Source organism: Delphinapterus leucas, chromosome 1, assembly GCF_059928025.1.
Source record: "Delphinapterus leucas isolate spDelLeu-1000000601 "Yukka" chromosome 1, BTC_Dleu_Yukka2, whole genome shotgun sequence".
Taxonomy (NCBI): domain Eukaryota; kingdom Metazoa; phylum Chordata; class Mammalia; order Artiodactyla; family Monodontidae; genus Delphinapterus; species Delphinapterus leucas.
Genome location: NC_143129.1, coordinates 168,150,072 through 168,168,789, shown reverse-complemented (window position 1 = coordinate 168,168,789; position 18,718 = coordinate 168,150,072). Strand labels below are relative to the sequence as shown.

Genomic DNA, 18,718 nt, shown 5'->3' with positions numbered 1-18,718 from the left:
TCCCAGCTGGGGTGGGGGCGCAACCGAGCCGGCAGAACATCCCCAGGGAGAGAGTGGGTAGCTTCCCTGGCTCCACTCCAAGTTGGTGGTGCAATGCCCGGCCCCCGGTAGCGGGCGCAGACTGGCTGCCGCCTCCGGGCCACGTGGTGCGCGCGGCGGGCGCGTCCGAGGAGCCCGCAGCGGCTCCTGGCTCAGAGCGGTCCGGGCTCGGAGAGCGGGCGGGAGCTGGGGGCCGGGCCGGTGCGGGCGGCGAGGCGGGCGGAGGGGGCGCGGAGATAGCCGGGCTGTCGGGGCGCAGCAGCCGGCGGCGTCGGGGCCGCGGCCTCGTCCCTTGGCGCGCCGCTCGCACCGGGTTTCTGCGCCCAGGGCGCACGGCGGGCAGGGACGCGGCGCCGGCCGCCTGGCCGCCATGGAACCGGCCCCCTCCCCCGACGCCGAGCTGCGGTCCTTGCTCCTCGCCAACGCGTCGGACGCCTTCCCCAGCGCGGGCGCCAATGCGTCGGGGCCGCCGGCAGCACGGAGCGCCTCGTCCCTCGCCCTGGCTATCGCCATCACCGCGCTCTACTCGGCAGTGTGCGCCGTGGGGCTGCTGGGCAACGTGCTCGTCATGTTCGGCATCGTCCGGTGAGTGCGCTGCGGGCTGGTGCGTCGGGCTATGCCCCGGGGTGGGGTGGGGACTACGGACCTGGGACCCTGACCTCAGACCCCGCACTCCCGGGGCCTCCGCACTTCCTGAAGGGGGCGCCCGGGGCTCAGCGGAAAGGCCACTTCCATCTCGAGGGGGACGCTGGCGCGCGCGCGTGCGTGCGTGCGTGCGTGTGTGTGTGTGTGTGTGTGCGCGCTCCCGCGTTTAACTAATAACATTTGATCATCTGTTGGCATCCCCTATTTCTCTATCAATCTATGTGGGACAGTTTGGCGACAGTTGTGTGTCTGTCACAGTTTGTGAGTGCGTGATTTTGTTTGTGACAGTACAGATGTGTGTTTGGACCTCCAAAAACCTGGTAGGGGTGGGCAGAGATGCCGGAAGTGCCATGGGCCTCTGGGGAGACAGCAGTGTGTGGGCTGACTGCATCATGCTGAGGGGGCACTTACCAAGTCACACTTGGGGATCTTCTGCTGGGGTCCCAGTGTTGGTGTGTGTGCTTGTCTCACACTGTCAGTTTGTGATTCTCTCTGTAGGAGCACGTGACAGTGTGACTTGTTTCTTGTCAGACCCCTGAAACCCTCGGAGGAGGAGAGCATCCAGAGTGGCTTTGGACACTTGTGTTTATGCACCTGTGTGTGCGTTTGTTAAGGAGTAGCCATGGTTCCTGGGTACAGTGGGCCAGCTAGTCGCTCTCTGCTTCCTTCCCCAGTGGCCCTCTAGTCCATGGCTCTGGACGTGATTCAGAGAGACCTCAGATCCTCCTCACAAATGCTCCCTCTCACCTTCTCCTCCTCTCCTCTAACAGCCTTTTGTTTTCTGGAAAAGACAAAAGTGATTTGTTTGGGCTGGAGTGGAGTTTGTACTTGCATCTGAGGAAGTGAAGTTCGCTTCTTGGTATCTATGTTCAGTGCGGGGACCTTCTCAGAGAGTCTAAAACATCACTGGCTTGTCCAAAAGGAGCCTTCCTGACCCAGCTCTGTCAGTGCAGACACTGGCAAAAAGAATTGAAAGGAAACTCCTATCCTTATAACAACAAAGATGCCCGGGTATTTACTGTTAGTTGGAAATGGGTCATCCACGGTGGTTGACCAAGAGTACAACCCTGAACATCTCTGGGCTCTGGTGTCACCAAGCCGGGCAGAAGGCACAGGGCAGATTGTGGATTCTGAGGTGGGAGATGTGAACTGTGGTCTTGGTGCAGTCACTGATGCCTATCACATTGGGGGCCCATTCCCCCTGCCCCACCATCTGCCCCATCTGCCTCAGTTTCCCTGTCTGAGGGATAGAGACCCAATCTCCTCAGTTGGGAGTATGAATTCCAGAGTATGGGGTCTCTGCCGGGCAGGGTGCAGTATACAGGAGAGTTGCGTTGGTGTGTGGGTGTTGAGGGAGCTTTGGCGTCGATGACTCCAGGGGAAGCTTTGCTCCCCCAGGAAGAGTGGAGGGCACAAGAACGTCCTGTGCTTTCAGTGACTCATCACCAGCCACAGTGGGAAAGTTCCCCCAAGCACAGGCAGGATTGATCTTTGCTTTGCATTTTTGTCGGTGATGCTCCCCACTTTACCTTCGGAAGTAGTGTGGCCTGTAGACTTGGGTCAACCTGAGTGTTAATCCCAGCCACGAACTGGCTCTGTGACTTGGGTAAAACACTTAGTCTCTTTGAGCCTCAGTTTCTTCATCTATAGGATGGGGGAATAGTAGAAGCTTCCTCGACAGGGTTTTTGTGAGGTGTCACTGAGCGAGCGTATGTAATGCAGCTGGCGTGGTGCCTGGACCCAATAAGTGGAAGCTTTGTGTATGATGCGGATGAACAACTTTCCAGATTCTTCAGAATCCAGTGCCTACGACAGAGGAGAGTGAGGGGGCGCTTGTCCTAAGGTGGGCCTGGGAGTAGCTCTGATTCAGGGAGTCCCAGGTTCCTGGCACTTGCGCTCTCTAGGGGGGCTCTAAGTGCTCTGATCTGGGGAAAGCTGAGTGTCAGTGTGTTCGGTTCCATCTCCAGTCTCTTTCCTGGGGCCTCTGGCTGGTGGGCTGACGAGCACAGCTCCCGCTCTACCACTGAGCCAGGGGAGGGCCTCTCACTTCTGAGGGTCCACTCAGGGCAGGCCCTGGGCTCTGCCTGCTAGGGTACTCCAACCAAGCTTCCCAAAATCTCATTGTCAAATGCATCTTGGAAGCAGCATAGCTGGCCCCTCAGGTCCCTGTGTTGCTAAGATATTTCCTGGGCCAACCATCTATGTGATCACTGTATCTCTGGGCCCGACTGATTTAATCCTCACCTACAACCCTGTGGGATAGGTATTAGCATCCCCTTCATTGTCACCTCCATTCTACAGGTGAGGAATCTGCAGTTCAGAGGGAGGCAAGGTGGCCTGTCCCCCTTAGGTCCCACAGCTGGCTCCAGACCCAGAGTAGAACCCTGGTCTTGTCCAGAACTTTTTCCGGAGCTGCCTGGGATAGGGGACAAAGAATTGCATGGAAGGCGGGGACAGGATCCTGTCCCTCCTCTTGTCCTAGGATTCTCAGAGAATGATGGAGACAAAAGGACGATGAGCCTACACATTTCTCAGCACACGTATTTTAGGCTGCCGTCCTTGGGGAGGGGAATGACGGGCCCCTGCACTTAGTCCTTCCCCACTGAAAGGGAGGCTAGGGACAGGGCAGCTGCCTGGGGCTTGGCTTCTCCTGGTAAAGTCCCAAGAGTAGTGCAGGGAGAGGAGCCAGGATGGAGAAAAGCCTCTGGTGTATCTGTGGTTCCCTGACACCCCATGCAGAGCCCAGCCCCACCAATAAGTGACTCAGTTGACTGGTTGAATGAATGAGTGATTGAATGAATGAATTCTGCCTGTCAGTCCTGAGCTGAACCTATCTGGGGAGCAGGGGAAGGTTTGCAAAGGAAGATCCAGAGAACCACTGAGGCAGAAAAGCAGGGAGGTGTAGTGGCAGAGCTGGGGCTCTGAAGTCAGATGCATCAACGGGCAAATCCTGATTCAAAGCCACTTACTTGCTGTGTATTTGGACTAATGACTTCACCTTTCGGAAGTTCATTTCTTCACCCGTAAAGTGGAAGTAACAGCAATGCATCTGGGGTTGTGGCGAGGATTAAATAACACGTTGTGTCTGAGCCTTTTAAGTCCTTTGAGAACAGGGAGGGTCTCTATGTGAAGGAATGAAAAGAATTAACTCATTCAAGAAAAATCCTATGGATGCGCTGTGCTAGATGCTGAGATATGATGGTGGGGGAGAAAATCTCCCGTCCCTGCCCTCATGGAGCTCAGGTCTGGGAGAAATAGACATTCATCAGCCAGCCAGCCAATGGATTTAAGTTTGTAGCCGTGGTGAGGGCCGTGGAAGAGTATGAGGGAGCTGTGGGAGCCCCCGAAGCGGGGAGGGTCTCGCCTGGTCTGGAAGTTTAGGGAAGGCCTCTGAGGAGCTGAAGGATGAGGAGGGGGTAACTAAGTAAAAAGGTGAGGGAAGAGCCTGTGACGGGAAGCCTGACATGGATGAGGGGCTGAAAAAACAGAGCATGGGCATCTCAGAATCCCAGAGCACAAAGCACTCTCCATTCCCTCCTCCCCCCCGCAACTCTGACCCTCTCCTTGATCCACGGACCCGCCTGAGAAGCCCACTCATCCTTCTGGATACATGAGAGGGGCCTCTGGGAATTGCGCTCTGAGCAAACAGCCTGTGGTTCCTGAGGGTTCTGTGAAGTGTGAGCAGGAGTTTTGGGGATGTGTGGTCCCCAGGCAGACACTCCCTACTCCTGCAGGGTGAGTTCAGCCAGGGTGCTGACTTGGTGGGTCTTTAGAGCAGACACCCAACAACCCCTCCTTCTGGGTGCAGTCGTACCCTGAGCAGGGCTGGCATCTCAGAGTCCCCATTGGCAGCCCTCTAGGCAGGGTGGAGTGTGAAGGGCTTAAGGACCCCTGCATCTCCGATGGGTGATCCCATCTTCCCTCTACGTGGCTCAGGGCTTCCTAGTTTGCCTGTCCTGAATCCAGTAGGAGATTGGAGTCAATGCTTCTCCACCTGGTCTCTTGTCCGCCTGCCCTGACCCCGGCCTCCACCTCTCCCTGACCCTGGTTTCGGCAGGTTTGCACCTTGCTGTGTCTCTCACCACCCCCATCACCCCCGCCGGGCCTCCCTGCCTCTTACCAGCCGGGCCTGCCTCTTCATGACTCTGTTTCAGACTATGCGTTTCTCTGCCCCTTGAGCTCTTCCTGGGCTGGCGTCTCTTCTGACTCTTGTATCAAATGTCAGCTCTGCCACCTGCTAAGATCCTTAGCAGGGTGGATGGCCACTCTGCACCGCAGTTTCTCTATTTATAAAATGTGGATCGTAGCACCTGCCTCAGAGGCACCTTCATCTTAAAGATGACAAGACGACGTTGGTAGAGCATCGTGTTTTCCCTCCCATCCCAGGTGACCGCAGCACAGAGCGGGGGGGTGGGGGGGGGAGGCTGGGCCTGGCAGCCTGGTGTGGGGCGGGGCCGTGACAGGTGAGTAAGGGTTCTGGGTGTCCCCTCTGTCTACTACCGAGGTGCCAGGGGTTGCTGGGACAAGTGCTCAGGGTGAGAGCTCTGAGTCCCCGTCCTGCTCTTGGGGACACAGCGTGAAGCCCTTGCCTTCTTGTCTCCCTCCCCTCTCTTGTCCTGATTGGGATCTGCGGACGCAGGGCTCCTGGGCCAGGAGAGATCCCAGTGAGGTGACACAGTGCAGTGGTGAAGGTTCATGGCTGGGGGTCAGGTCATGCTGGTCTCCATCCCCGCTCGACCATGTCCCAGTGTTGTGGCTTTGGGCAAACAGCTTAACTCCCCTGAGACCCATTTCTGCATTTGCAAAATTGGGGTGATCAGGATAGGTTATTGGGAGCATTAAGTGAGATCATGAATGTGAAGGTCATAGCACAGCACCTGGCACATAGTAGGCCTTCAGTATGTGTCAAATGCCGAGATTAACAGGCACCCCTGCAGCTGCTCCAGGCAGGCAGAGCTGATTGTCTACACTTTCCACCTTGGGTCCTTTCCTGTTTCCTGCATCGTCTGCATGTTCACTCATTCAACAAGCCTTTGCTGATGCTGACCCGTGGCAGGCCCGTCCAGCCTCAGCTCCCACTGACCAGACTCTCAGCTTAAGCCTCAGCATGGCCTCTGGCTTCTGATGTACCCCCAGGACCCCCTAGTTAGTTACAGCTCCAGGGACAATTGCAGCTTCCTGGAGCTGAGGGAGTCCAGGGGGGCACCTGACCCAGCCAGAGCAGGTGTCTGTGCTGAGTCGTGAAGGGGGAGCAGTAGTTGGCTCCACGGAGAGGGGGGTAGAACGTTCCAGGCAGAGGGAACAGCGCAAGCAAAGAAAGCTTCAGTAGATGATCGCATGGCAGAGCTGCAGAGGGCAGGGAGGTTCACCGTGGCAGAATGGAGAGAGCCAGGGGCTGGGCTGGCTGTGAGGCTGCAGAGGCCATAAGGACCAAAGCGGGGGGGCCTTGCGGACAGGTGTCCTCCTCACCGTGGTTGTCAGCAGCGCATGCTGTGCGTTGAGCTGCGGCCAGGCCCTGGGGCCAGTGATGCACCCACCGGCCTTCCAGAATTCCTGGGGGAGGGTGCAAATATTAGAGGAACTCCATGGACCAGCCCCAGGGAATTGGAGGGAGTCACTCTGGTGAGGGGGGGTGGGGAGGGAGGGCGGAGGAGGGGCCTGGAGTCCGGCCCAGCGTGGCTGTGTTAGGGGCCAGAGGCCGTGCTGTGGCTCGAGTTGTGCTAGACAGGTTCTTGGGGCTCATGGTAAGGCAGCCATGCTGGGAAATGAAGGAGCTTTTGGTCACAGGCCATGGGGAAGAGGACTTTGGAGCAGTCTGTGCAGAATGGAGTTCAAGAGGACGAATTTGCTGTGGGTGGGCTTGGGGTGGATTGGAAGGGGTCAGCTCAGGGTGATGGAAGAGAGCTGGGTGACCTGGGACAGGCCCCTGAAACCCTGGCCTTGGTTGTTCCTTTCTAAGCCGGAGCGCTGTGGGACCTGCAAAAGGCAGGAGGCTGGGCCAGATGAGCTCTGGCGAGGCAAGTGGGGAGGGCAGCAGCCCTGGATGGTGTCCCCGAGCCTCCTGGCCCTGCCCCAGGGCCTAGCTTCCCAGGTCTTGGGTTCATTCCCTGGGAACATGTGTGACTCACAGACACACCGGGGAGAATCCAGAGGAGTCACTCCCGCGCTCCTGCCACGTGCCAGAGGCTCCTCCAAGCTGCGTGACAGGCCTGCGAGGGTATGAGAGATGAGGGCGGGAAGGCTCCGAGGGAGCCTCTCACAGCCAGAAGGAGGCACACCCAGGTCTTTCTGACTCCCAAACCCCTCCACATCCACTCTGCCGCTGCCATCCATGGGACACATGGGGAATGGAGGCGAGAGCTGGGGCTGTCTAGTTAGAGGAGGGAGGACCAGGGCTGGGGAGGAGGGCAGATTGCTGTCTGCAAACCTCCGAGGCCTCTGTGTGGGGTGACAGCACTTGGGAGTCTGGACATCATAGCCAGACTGACCTGGGATCACATTTACTAAGAGAGTGAGCTTGGGAGATACATACATAACCTCTCTGAGCCTCAGTTTTCTCATCTGTGAAATGGGAGTAGCAATACCCTCATAGGGTGGTGATGAGAAGTTCATGAAGTTTATGTGAAGGACTTCAGCACAGAGCCAGGAACTTGGTAAGTATTCTATAAATATTTTCTATTATTATGTCTGTTTAGAAGAGGAGTGAGACTTGCTTCTCACTCATTTGATCGACATTTATCAAGCCCCAGAGGAACTAGAATTATTGGGTGGATGCTACAGGGAAACTTTGTCAGCTCAATACTAGACATTTTTTTTTTACAATAAACACAGTATCATAAATCACCACAAGTAACACTGTAGTTATTTCAGAAAATACTGAGACGATTAGGCAGCGACAAACATTACCCATAATCTTACCATAAAGAGAAAAACTTTGTCGTTTTGGTGTATTTCCTTCCCATCTCTTTCTGTGTCTCTCGCTCTGTGTTTGTTTGTATGTGTGTGTGTGTGTGTTTTAATGACATCTATATCATACTACATTGAAATAATGATCACATCATATATAATATTTTGTAAGCTGCCTTTTCACATACCATTATGAGTGTATTCTCATGTTATCAAACATTCTTTGAAGACATGATTTTTGACAACTGCATTGTATGAATGTCTTCTATATGGGGAGACTTACATCGTTTCTCATATCATGCCAGTCTAAATAATATGTCTGTGAACGTTCTTGAACCCATATGTTTGTGCACGTCTCATATTATTTCTAGAAGAAAGTTTCTAACAGTCAGAGCTCTTCAGGAAGGTATGGGCTGCTGTGTAATATAGGGAGTTTCCTGTCCCTGAAGCTATGCAAGAGGGCACTGGCAAACCACTGTGTGGAGGTTTGGCGATGGAGATTTGGGTGGAGAAAAGGTAGACATACATAATTTCAGGCTCCTTTCCCCACAGCTGAGACTGGAGGAAGAATGCTTCTCAGATTCTGTGATCTCAGATTTCCCTTCTCCCCTTCCTGGCGGATGATGCCTGAACTTTAGAGGACGGGGGCTGTGCAAGGGCAAGGCATGATTTCATTAACCTCGGAGTCCTGGGACCTCGAAATCTAATTGGCTACCCAGACATCATAATATGCACAGGAAGAGGGATAATCGTGGCGTAGAGCAGAAAGCCCAGCTTAAATTAGCAATTTATCATCTTGCAGGCTGCAGAGGCCCCAGTACCATCTGGGAGGCATCGGGTGGGGTGGGGTGTCTGCGTTGTGTTCTATTGATTTAGAGCTCCCAGTTCAGCTGCAGAAATCAGCAGCTTTGTCTCTGGCCGGGGTGGGTGTGTGCAGCAAGAATTTTTTCTTCTGTAGCTTCCCAAGTCTTTCTTGATAAGTGGAAGGAACTCAAACTTCAGAGTCCTGTGAGGTCAAAGAGTCCCATTCAATAAACATGACACAGGGAGAGGTAGAAATGGCCTCACTCCCCTCCCCTGCCGAAGTAACCTTTTCACCAGGGCGTAGAATTTTGAATCACGGGTCATTATTCTCTTCATTGCACATTTATTTTGTGCCAGGCACTCTGCTTAGAGATGTATACATATTATCCTATTTAATCCTCATAGACCTCTATTAGGTGAGTGCAGTTGCCCTTATTTTCTAGATGAGGAAACTCGAGGCTCAGAGAATGTTTGATATAACATGCTCAAAGTCCTGGAGTCGGATTGAAGTCAGGTTATTCTGATCGCAGAGCCTGCACTTTTTTTCTTTTTAATTGAAGTATAGTCGATTTAAAATGTTGTGTTAATTTCTGCTGTCCAGCAAAGTGATTCAGTTATACATATATATACATTCTTTTTAATATTCTTTTCCATTATGGTTTATCTCAGGATATTGAATGTAGTTCCCGGTACTATACAGTAGGACCTTGTTGTTTATCCATTCTATATATAATAGTTTGCATCTGCTAATCCCAAACTCCCAATCCATCCCTCCTCCACCCCCCTCCTCCTTGGCAACCACAAGTCTGTTCTTTATGTCTGTGAGTCTGTTCTTTTTTTTTGGCGGGGGGGGTGGTATAGTTGTTTTACAATGTTGTGTTAGTTTTTACTGTACAGCAAAGTGGAGTTCCCTGTGCTATACAGCATATTCTTATTAGTTCTCTATTTTATACACATCAGTGTATACATGTCAATCCCAATCTCCCAATTCATCCCACCCCCCACCCCCACCCCCACTTTCCTCCCTTGGTATCCATATGTTTGTTCTTTATATCTGTGTCTCTATTTCTGCCTTGTAAACTAGTTCGTCTGTACCATTTTTCTAGATTCCACATGTATGCATTAATATACGATATTTGTTTTTCTCTTTCTGACTTACTTCACTCTGTATGACAGTTTCTAGATGCATCCATGTCTCAACAAATGACCCAATTTTGTTCCTTTATGTGGCTGAGTAATAATCCATTGTATATATGTACCACATCTTCTTTATCCATTCGTCTGTTGATGGGCATTTAGGTTGCTTCCATGACCTGGCGATTGTAAATAGTGCTGCAGTGAACTTTGGGGTGCATGTGTCTTTTTGAATTATGGTCTTCTCTGGGTAAATGCCCAGTAGTGGGATTGCTGGGTCATATGGTAATTCTATTTTTAGTTCTTTAAGGAACCTCCATACTGTTCTCCATAGTGGCTATATCAATTTACATTCCCACCAACAGTGCAAGAGGGTTCCCTTTTCTCCACACCCTCTCCAGCATTTGTTGTTTGTAGATTTTCTGATGATGCCCATTCTAACGGGTGTGAGGTGATACCTCATTGTAGTTTTGATTTGCATTTCTCTAATAATTAGTGATGTTGAGCAGCTTTTCATGTGCTCCTTGGCCATCTGTATGTCTTCTTTGGAGAAATATCTATTTAGGTCTTCTGCCCATTTTTTGATTAGGTTGTTTTTTTTTTTTTTAATTTTGAGCTGCATGAGCTGTTTATATATTTTGGAGATTAATCCTTTGTCCTTCGATTCATTTGCAGATATTTTCTCCCATTCTGAGGGTTGTCTTTTCATCTTGTTTATGGTTTCCTTTGCTGTGCAAAAGCTTTTAAGTTTCAATAGGTCCTATTTGTTTATTTTTGTTTTTATTTCCATTACTCTAGGAGGTGGATCAAAAAAGATCTTGCTGTGGTTTATGTCAAAGAGTCCTCTTCCTATGTTTTCCTCTAAGAGTTTTATAGTGTTCGGTCTTACATTTAGGTCTTTAATCCATTTTGAGTTTATTTTTGTGTATTGTGTTAGGGACTGTTCTAATTTCATTCTTTTACATGTAGCTGTCCAGTTTTCTCAGCGCCACTTATTGAAGAGACTCTTTTCTCCATTGTATATACTTGCCTCCTTTGTCATAGATTGGTTGACCATAGGTGCATGATCCATTCATCTGTCGATGGACGTTTAGGTTGTTTCTGGGCTTTCTATCCTGTTCCATTGATCTATATTTCTGTTTTTGTGCCAGTACCATATTGTCTTGATTACTGTAGCTTTGTAGTATAGTCTGAAGTCAGGGAGTCTGATTCCTCCAGCTCTATTTTTTTTTTCTCAAGATTGCTTTGGCTATTTGGGGTCTTTTGTGTCTCCATACAAATTTTAAGATTTTTTGTTCTAGTTTTGTAAAAAATGCCATGGTAATTTGATAGGGAGTGTATCAAATCTGTAGATTGCTTTGGGTAGTATAGTCATTTTCACAATATTGATTCTTCCAATCCATGAACATGGTATATCTCTCCATCTGTTTGTGTCATCTTTGATTTCTTTTATTGGTGTCTTTTTTTTTTTTTTTTTTTTTTGCAGTACACGGGCCTATCACTGTTGTGGCCTCTCCCATGTGGAGCACAGGCTCCGGACGCGCAGGCTCAGTGGCCATGGCTCACGGGCCCAGCCGCTCTGCGGCATGTGGGATCTTCCCGGACCGGGGCACGAACCCATGTCCCCTGCATCGGCAGGCAGACTCTCAACCACTGCACCACCAGGGAAGCCCTTATCAGTGTCTTATAGCTTTCTGAGTACAGGTCTTTTACCTCCTTATGTAGGTTTATTCCTAGATATTTTATTCTTTTTGTTGCAGTGGTGAATGGGATTGTTTCTTTAATTTCTCTTTCTGATCTTTCATTGTTAGTGTATAGGAATACAAGAGATTTCTGTGCATTAATTTTATATCCTGCAACTTTACCAAATTCATTGATTAGCTCTAGTAGTTTTCTGGTGGTATCTTCAGGATTTTCTATGTATAGTATCATGTGAGTCTGTTTCATAGATGGGTTCATTTGTCATATTTTATTTTTGTTTTTTTTTTTGCGGTACGTGGGCCTCTCACTGTTGTGGCCTCTCCTGTTGCGGAGCACAGCAGCCATGGCTCATGGGCCCAGCCACTCCGTGGCATGTGGGATCTTCCCGGACCGGGGCATGAACCCGTGTTCCCTGCATCTGCAGGCGGACTCTCAACCACTGTGCCACCAGGGGAGCCCTGTGTCATATTTTAGATTCTACATATAAGTGATATCATATAGTATTTGTCTTTCTCTCTCTGGTTTACTTCACTTAGTATGATAATCTCTAGCTGCACCCATGTTTCTGCAAGTGGCATTATTTCATTCTTTTTTATGGCTGAGTAGTATTCCATTGTATTTATGTACCATGTCTTCTTTATCCATTCATCTGTCGATGGATGTTTAGGTTGTTTCTATGTCTTGGCTGGCTATTGTAAATAGTAGAGCTCGCACTTTTAACCATTGCCCTGACCTCTGCCATCTTGTATATCAAGTTTAGCCCCTCTGATTTACAAATGAGTAAACTGAGGCCTGGAGAAATTCTGTGTTTTTTGAGTCAGTGGCCAAGGCAGGACTGGAACTTGCCTTTCCTATCCCCTTGCCTTCTCTTGCATCTGTTTCCATGCTTGGGATTACCTGGGCTAAGGGAGAGCCAAAGGGTGGCTGGGAATAGGAGTAGCTGGGAGCATGAGACGTTAGTTCCTACACAAGGCAGTCCAGCTTGGGGGCCACTGACAACACCTAAGAGGCCCAACGAACCCAAGTTCCCTGGGGCAAGGCCAGCAGCTAGTGAAGCAGCCATATCCTTCAGAGATTGGGTTCCAATCCAGGTCTGCTTCTTGCTGGCTTTCCACCCTTAGGCTCACCTCACAGAGCCTGTTTTCTTATCTGTGAAATAGGGATGATAGAAAAACACCTACATTGCAGGTAAACATACATTCAGCAACTCTTCCTAAGTATCAGGCAGAGTTCTAGGTGCTAGGTATGCAACAATGATCAAGACACAGTCCCTGTCCTCATGGAGCTGACATTCCAGTGGGGAAAAGATAGACAATAAAGAAATAGATGTAAGGCCTATAGGCAATGAAATCAGCTGAAACAGGCATGGTGACAGAGTGGCGGGGCTGCAGATGTAGGTGGGGAGGTTGGGGAGGAGGAGACAATTGAGCAGAGGTCAGTTGCTAGGAGGAAGTGTTTTAGCAGGGGGAACAGTGAGGGCAAAAGTTAAGGGAGATGATGTATGGCCTTAGCACAGGGCCTGGCCCATAACAGGAAATTGTTGGTGATAATGATGACTTTTGGCTGGTTGCCTAGGACTTGGGAACAGGGGCAAGGATTAAGCCAAGGGAAAGAAACTGCTTCTGCCGGCCAGGCCAGATGCCCCTGCAGGACAGATGGAGGTAATTTGTTTCCCTTGGTTACAAAAACTCATCTTCCTGAAGTGCTAGGAAATGCCCCACATCTAGTGATTTTCCATTCCTCCCAGTGAAGAGGGAGCAGAACCCACACGTGGTCAGAGGGCTGTCCTGCTGGGAGGGGCAGGTGGCCACAAGACGCTTCCTCCACAGGCTCAGGCCTGGTCATCCCAGGTACGAGAGAGGTCAACAGCAAAGAATGGCATATTGACTTGTCGGACTTAACACCAAAAATAGCACTGCTGACCTTTCTTGAGGGCTGACAAGGTGGGCAGCTCTGTGCCGAGCGCCTCACATAAATGATCTCATTTAATTCTCCCAATTCTTTGAGCTTGGTACCATGTTTCTCTCCATTTGACAGATGAGGCCACTGAGGCTCAGAGGTGATAATTCACCTGCTGAGGGCAGAATCAGCCTTGGGTAAATGGCAGAATCAGCCTTGAACTGAGGCGCCTTGATTCCCGGAACTCACTCATGCAGTGTCCAAGAAGGAACGTCCGTGAGGAAAGTCAAACTCATGATACCCTCTGATCCCAAATGTGGAAAAATGACTTTGTCATACACCCAGGGATTGGGAGAGGCCATGGAGCAGGACTGATTTATCGTTATTAAAATACTGAATTATTGGGCTTCCCTGGTGGCGCAGTGGTTGAGAGTCCGCCTGCCGAGGCAGAGGACACGGGTTCGTGCCCCAGTCCGGGAAGATCCCACATGCTGCGGAGCAGCTGGGCCCGTGAGCCATGGCCGCTGAGCCTGTGCTCCGCAGCGGGAGAGGCCACAACAGTGAGAGGCCCGCGTACTGCAAAATATAAAAAAATAAATAAAATAAAATACTGAATTATTAATTAATAAAACAAAAGTGAAACTCTATTGTGTGTCAGGCAGAAGGAAGTATAAGTGATGCCCAGCATGGCCAAAGGCCTAGAGGTGGGAAGCCTGGGCTTTTCAGAACACATGACTTTAGACCGTGGTTCTGTCCACGCTGTGCTTCTGGACAAGCACCTCTTCTCTTTGGGCTATAGGTTTCTTCTGTGAACGAAATGGGAATGTATTGATACCCACTTTTCCCGGTGGGTGTGAGTCAAAGGAGAGAATGTGTGTGAAGCGGTCTGCATGGGGCCTGCCTTGCCCATTGTCCTCAAGGAGTGGCCCTCGTGGGTGAGGCGTGGGGCGGGGTGGGAGGGTACAGATTAGGCAAACTGTAGCATCCATATGAGGCCACTAAGAATGAAAAACTTGAGGGCAATTTTTTACATGGAATTATGGGATTGGAACATTTACTTGGCAATGGTAAGTACTCAAAGTAATTAAGAATTCACCAATTACAACTGTGGCAAAAATGAGCGTGCGTTTTTTCCTTTTTTTTAATACATTTATTTATTTATGTATTTATTTTTGGCTGCATTGGGTCTTCGTTGCTGTACGGGCTTTCTCTAGTTGAGGAGAGGGGGGGCTACTCTTCGCTGTGGTGTGAGGGCTTCTCATTGTGGTGGCTTCTCTTATTGCGGAGCACGGGCTCTAGGCACATGGGCTTCAGTAGGTTTTTTTTTTTTTTACCTTTTTTAAATATAAAAGTTTTATTGAGATATAATTCACATACCATACAATTCACCCATTTAAAGTATAGCAACAGAGTTGTGTAACCATCATCACAACCAATTTTAGTACATTTTCATCACCTCAAAAAGAAACCCCATAACCACAAATAGTCACTCACTTACCACACCCTACCCCAGGCCTGGGTAACCACCAATCTACTTTCTGTCTCTGTAGATTTGCCAAACCTGGACATTTAATATAAATGAAATCATACAATATGTTGGGCTTCAGTAGCTGTGGCATGTGGGCTCAGTAGCTGTGGCTCGCAGGCTCTAGAGTACAGGCTCAGTAGTTGTGGCGCACGGGCTTAGTTGCTCCGTGGCATGTGGGATCTTCCTGAACCAGGGCTCGAACCTGTGTCCCCTGCACTGGCAGGCGGATTCTTAACCACTGCGCCACCAGGGAAGTCCCAAGCATCCGTTTTGGCCCTATTACCATGCTCCATACAGGAGACCGTCCATGCAAAATCTCACTTAATCTTCACGACACTTCTGTGAGGTAGGAACCATCTGCCTATTTTACAGATGAAGAAGCTGAGGCTCAGGGATATAAGACTTTTGCCCAAGGACACCAAGGTTAGAAAGTGATTGCAGGGCCTGCCCTCTCCATTGGATCACGCTGCCTCTCATCACACTGGACCCCTGAAACAACCCAGCGTGGTGGCAGTTGTCATTGTCCTTTTCCGGGTGAGGAGATGGTGCGGCTTCCTGGCACCATCCTTAGCCTAGAGCATGGCTTTCGGGTCTGTATCCGTCAAGGTCCTACCAGAAAAGAAAAAAGACCAGTAAGATATATTTTGAGGAATTGGCTGATGCGATTGTGGGGTCTGGCTAGGCAAGTCTGAAATTTGTAGGGCGGGCTGGCAGGCTGGCAACTCTCAGGCAGGAGGAATTTCTTCTTCTGGGAAACCTCAGTTTTGCTCTTAAGGCAGACCCTCATTATCATGGATAATCTCCTTCAAGTCAACTGATTGCAGATGTTAATGACATCTACAACATCCCTTCACAGCAACACCTCGATTAGTGTTTGATTAAATAACTGGGTACTATAGCCCAGCCACTTTGACACATAAAATGAATTACCATCACAGGGTCCGACAGACCTGGGCTTGAGTCCTGGTCCTATAACCTATAGGCTGTGTGACTTTGGGCAAGTTTATCTGCCTCTCTGAGCCTCAGAGTCCCCTTGTCTGCCAAATGCAGTGATAGTGCTTACTACCGTCATTTGTTGTGAGGATTAAGTGCAATGATGTAAATCAAGTACTTTCATCCAGTGCCTGTCATGTAGTAAGAGGGGAGATACACACAAACATTGATGGTCTTGAAATGGGTGTTTTCTAGTTGTAGTGTAATTGCTTGTTCCTGTGTTTGACTTCCATTTTAGACTGGTGGCTCCTGGAGGGCAGGAACTGTATCCCCTTCATCTTCTTTCCTGTTTCCTAGCCCAATCCCTGACTCTAAGGAGGCATCACTGAGTGTTTCTTAAATATCTAGTTGGCACTTTGTTAATGAAATTCCCTCTGTGGGGTTCTTGGGATCTATAATAAAAATCCCCCAACTACAAGAGGGAAAGCAGACATGTATGAACCTCAGGCCTCTGTTTCCTCTAGAGAAACCCCTTACTTTTCGGCTTAGTAAGTCTTTCCTCCAGGGAGCCTTCTTTGATGCCTCCTCTGTGTTCCCACAGTGTCCTATGTGTCCCCCATCAGAGACCATACACTTTTCAAAAGGCTGATCGCTCATTTCTCTCTCTCTCTCCCCGAATGAGGGGGTGTGGGGTAGAGCGAGCATCCTTTGTTTGTAGCTGGAACCCCAGCCTAGGGTCTGACACTCATGCAGCATGTCAGTACATGTTTGTAGGAGGGACATGTCCTATTTCCAGAGACCCATGGGCCGACATGCCACACTTAAGGAAATCTGCTTTTCCAGGGCTTCCGTTGTGTCTGGCTGCCCCACGCCCTGGTCCAGCCATCCTTATGCCGGAAGCAGAGCCGGGGTGATGGAGAAGAACTTCTCTTCCCTGCATCCCATGAGCATGTTGTGGTTCTTGAACTGAACCGAACAAGGTGTCTGCCCTGTTTATTGCTGAGCGCGCCCTGGTCGGCCTCCCCGCTCATGTGCGGCTCAGGAGCTCTGTATAGCCATGTTCCAGTCCTTAATCTTCTCTTGGTGACACACTCGCTGGGCCTCGTTATAATTAAACACTTTCCTTCCTCAGGGTTTGCCAAAACTGAGATGGCTAATTCATTTCTGGCCTCTCGCCACTCCCATGGAATGGTGGGCAGGGTTGTAGCTCCCAGCGCTTGCTGCCCAGCCCTGCTTGTTCTGCCAGCCAGAAGAGCAGCCACTCTTTGTCTACAAATAGAGGGAGCCCCAGCTGGACCCAGTTTTATTTAAACTGCTTATCCCCTAGCGTGGGCAGAGCCTTTGGGATCACTGCTGTAGCTCTGCCTTGGTTTCCTCATTTGTAAAACAAAGGGCTTGAACTTGACAGATAGGGAGAAGATGGGGTAGAAGTCAGGACTCTGGGTTCTGGAGTCAACCCAGGCCTAACCTAGGCCCTGCCACTCCCAGCTGCGGGACTTTGGGTAAGTTACTTCATCCCTCTGAGCCTCAACATTGCTCACCTGTAAAATGGGGAGAGTAATGCTTACCTCCTGTGATGGTTGTGTAGATTCAGTGGGATAGTGAACACCCATATGGCCCTTAGCAGGGCAGCTGGCACATAGTAAATGCTCAGTAAATACTCTCATCAGCCATCTTTCCTTTCAGTGCCAACAATCTGTATTCCTGATGAAAAAAGTTGTTATGTTGAGAGAGCTGTGGAGTGGAGCAATTTTAACAGACATTGCTTTTGTGTTTTAGGCCATGGCTGGCAAGATGATTAACCCCTCTGTATCAGTTTCCTAGGGCTGTCATAACAAATTACCATAAACTAGGTGGTTTAAAACAACAGAAATGTTTTCTTTATAGTTCAGGAGGCCGAAGAAGTCAGAAATCAACAGGGCCATGCTCCCTCTGAAGGCTCTGGGGAAGAGTCCTTCCTCGCCAAGCTTCTGGTGGTTGCCGGCAATCCTTGGCATCCCTTGAGCTTGCAGCTGTATCACTCCAATTTTTGCCTCTGTTTTCACATGGCCATGTCCCTCTGTGTGTGTCTCTGCATCATATTGGATTTAGGGCCCACCCTAATCTAGTATGACCACATCTTAATGAATTATATCCGCAAAGACCCTAATTCCAAATAAGGTCACATTCTGAGGTTCTAAGTAGACATGCATTTTGAGGGCAACTGTTCAACCCAGTACGCTCTCCAAGGCTCACTTTCCTCCTCTGTATGAAGATGATAATAGTAGCAATTTCATAAGGTTGCTGGAGTGATTGAATGAGATAATCTATGTAAATGTCATGGTAGGACCCAATAGAATACATCAGGCCTGTGTAAGCACTGAGTCAGTGTAGCTGCTGTGATGGAGATGGTGGCAAACATGATGACGGTAATGGGAACAGTTCCATCCATGGACCCACCCTACATTGGTTAATCACTGGACACAGGGACATAGAATGTAGGCCAGGGCCTTGTCAGGAATTCTGAAGCCTTGGATAGGAGCCCCTGTTTCTTTTTGGCCTCAGCCACCTTGAATCCTCATCTGAGACTTAGCTCCTGGGAGGGCAGCTTGGAGAAGTAGAAAGACCTTGGGCTCTCAGAAGTCAGGGAAACCGATACCCTGTGTAACATTGCACAATTGTCTTTCCCTCTCCAGGCCTCAGTTTCCCTATCTGTAAAGTGGGAGAGGAGGTTTGAACTCAGTGTTAGATCAGAGCCTCTTCTAGTATTGAAGTTCCAGCACAGGACTCTGTGTCCCACCCCAATGGTAGTAGGTTACCAAGGGCCAGGAAAGGAGTCAGGAGCCTGGGACCTCAGGGCAGCTCATCACAGGTCATTCTGGGCTCATTTTCCTCATCTGGACAAGAAGAGAAGCCACTATGATATGAGTGTGCCAGGCAGTGTGCTAGGGACATCGTAGGCATGAGTTCATTCCACACTCACGACACCCTCCAGAAGTAGGATGCTTATACCCACTTCACAGAGGAGCATACTGAGGCTCAGAGAAGTTAGAATTCACCCAAGGTCATACAGTGAGAGGTAGAGCTGGGGCTTAAATCTAGGTGTGTCTGGTGCCAAAGTCCATGCTTCTCCTTGGCTGCGCTTTTACT

At 49.9% G+C, this 18,718-nt stretch overlaps 1 protein-coding gene across 1 annotated transcript in view; it reads left to right on the top strand.

The window, feature by feature from the left end:
• The first annotated feature begins 389 nt into the window (after positions 1-389).
• Positions 390-18,718, top strand: part of OPRD1 (opioid receptor delta 1) — a 42,584-nt gene continuing 24,255 nt past the window's right edge. The window contains exon 1 of the mRNA XM_022552068.3: positions 390-624. Coding sequence (XP_022407776.1) covers positions 410-624 — 215 coding nt within the window. The 5' untranslated portion in view covers positions 390-409. The remainder of the gene's footprint in view (positions 625-18,718) is intronic.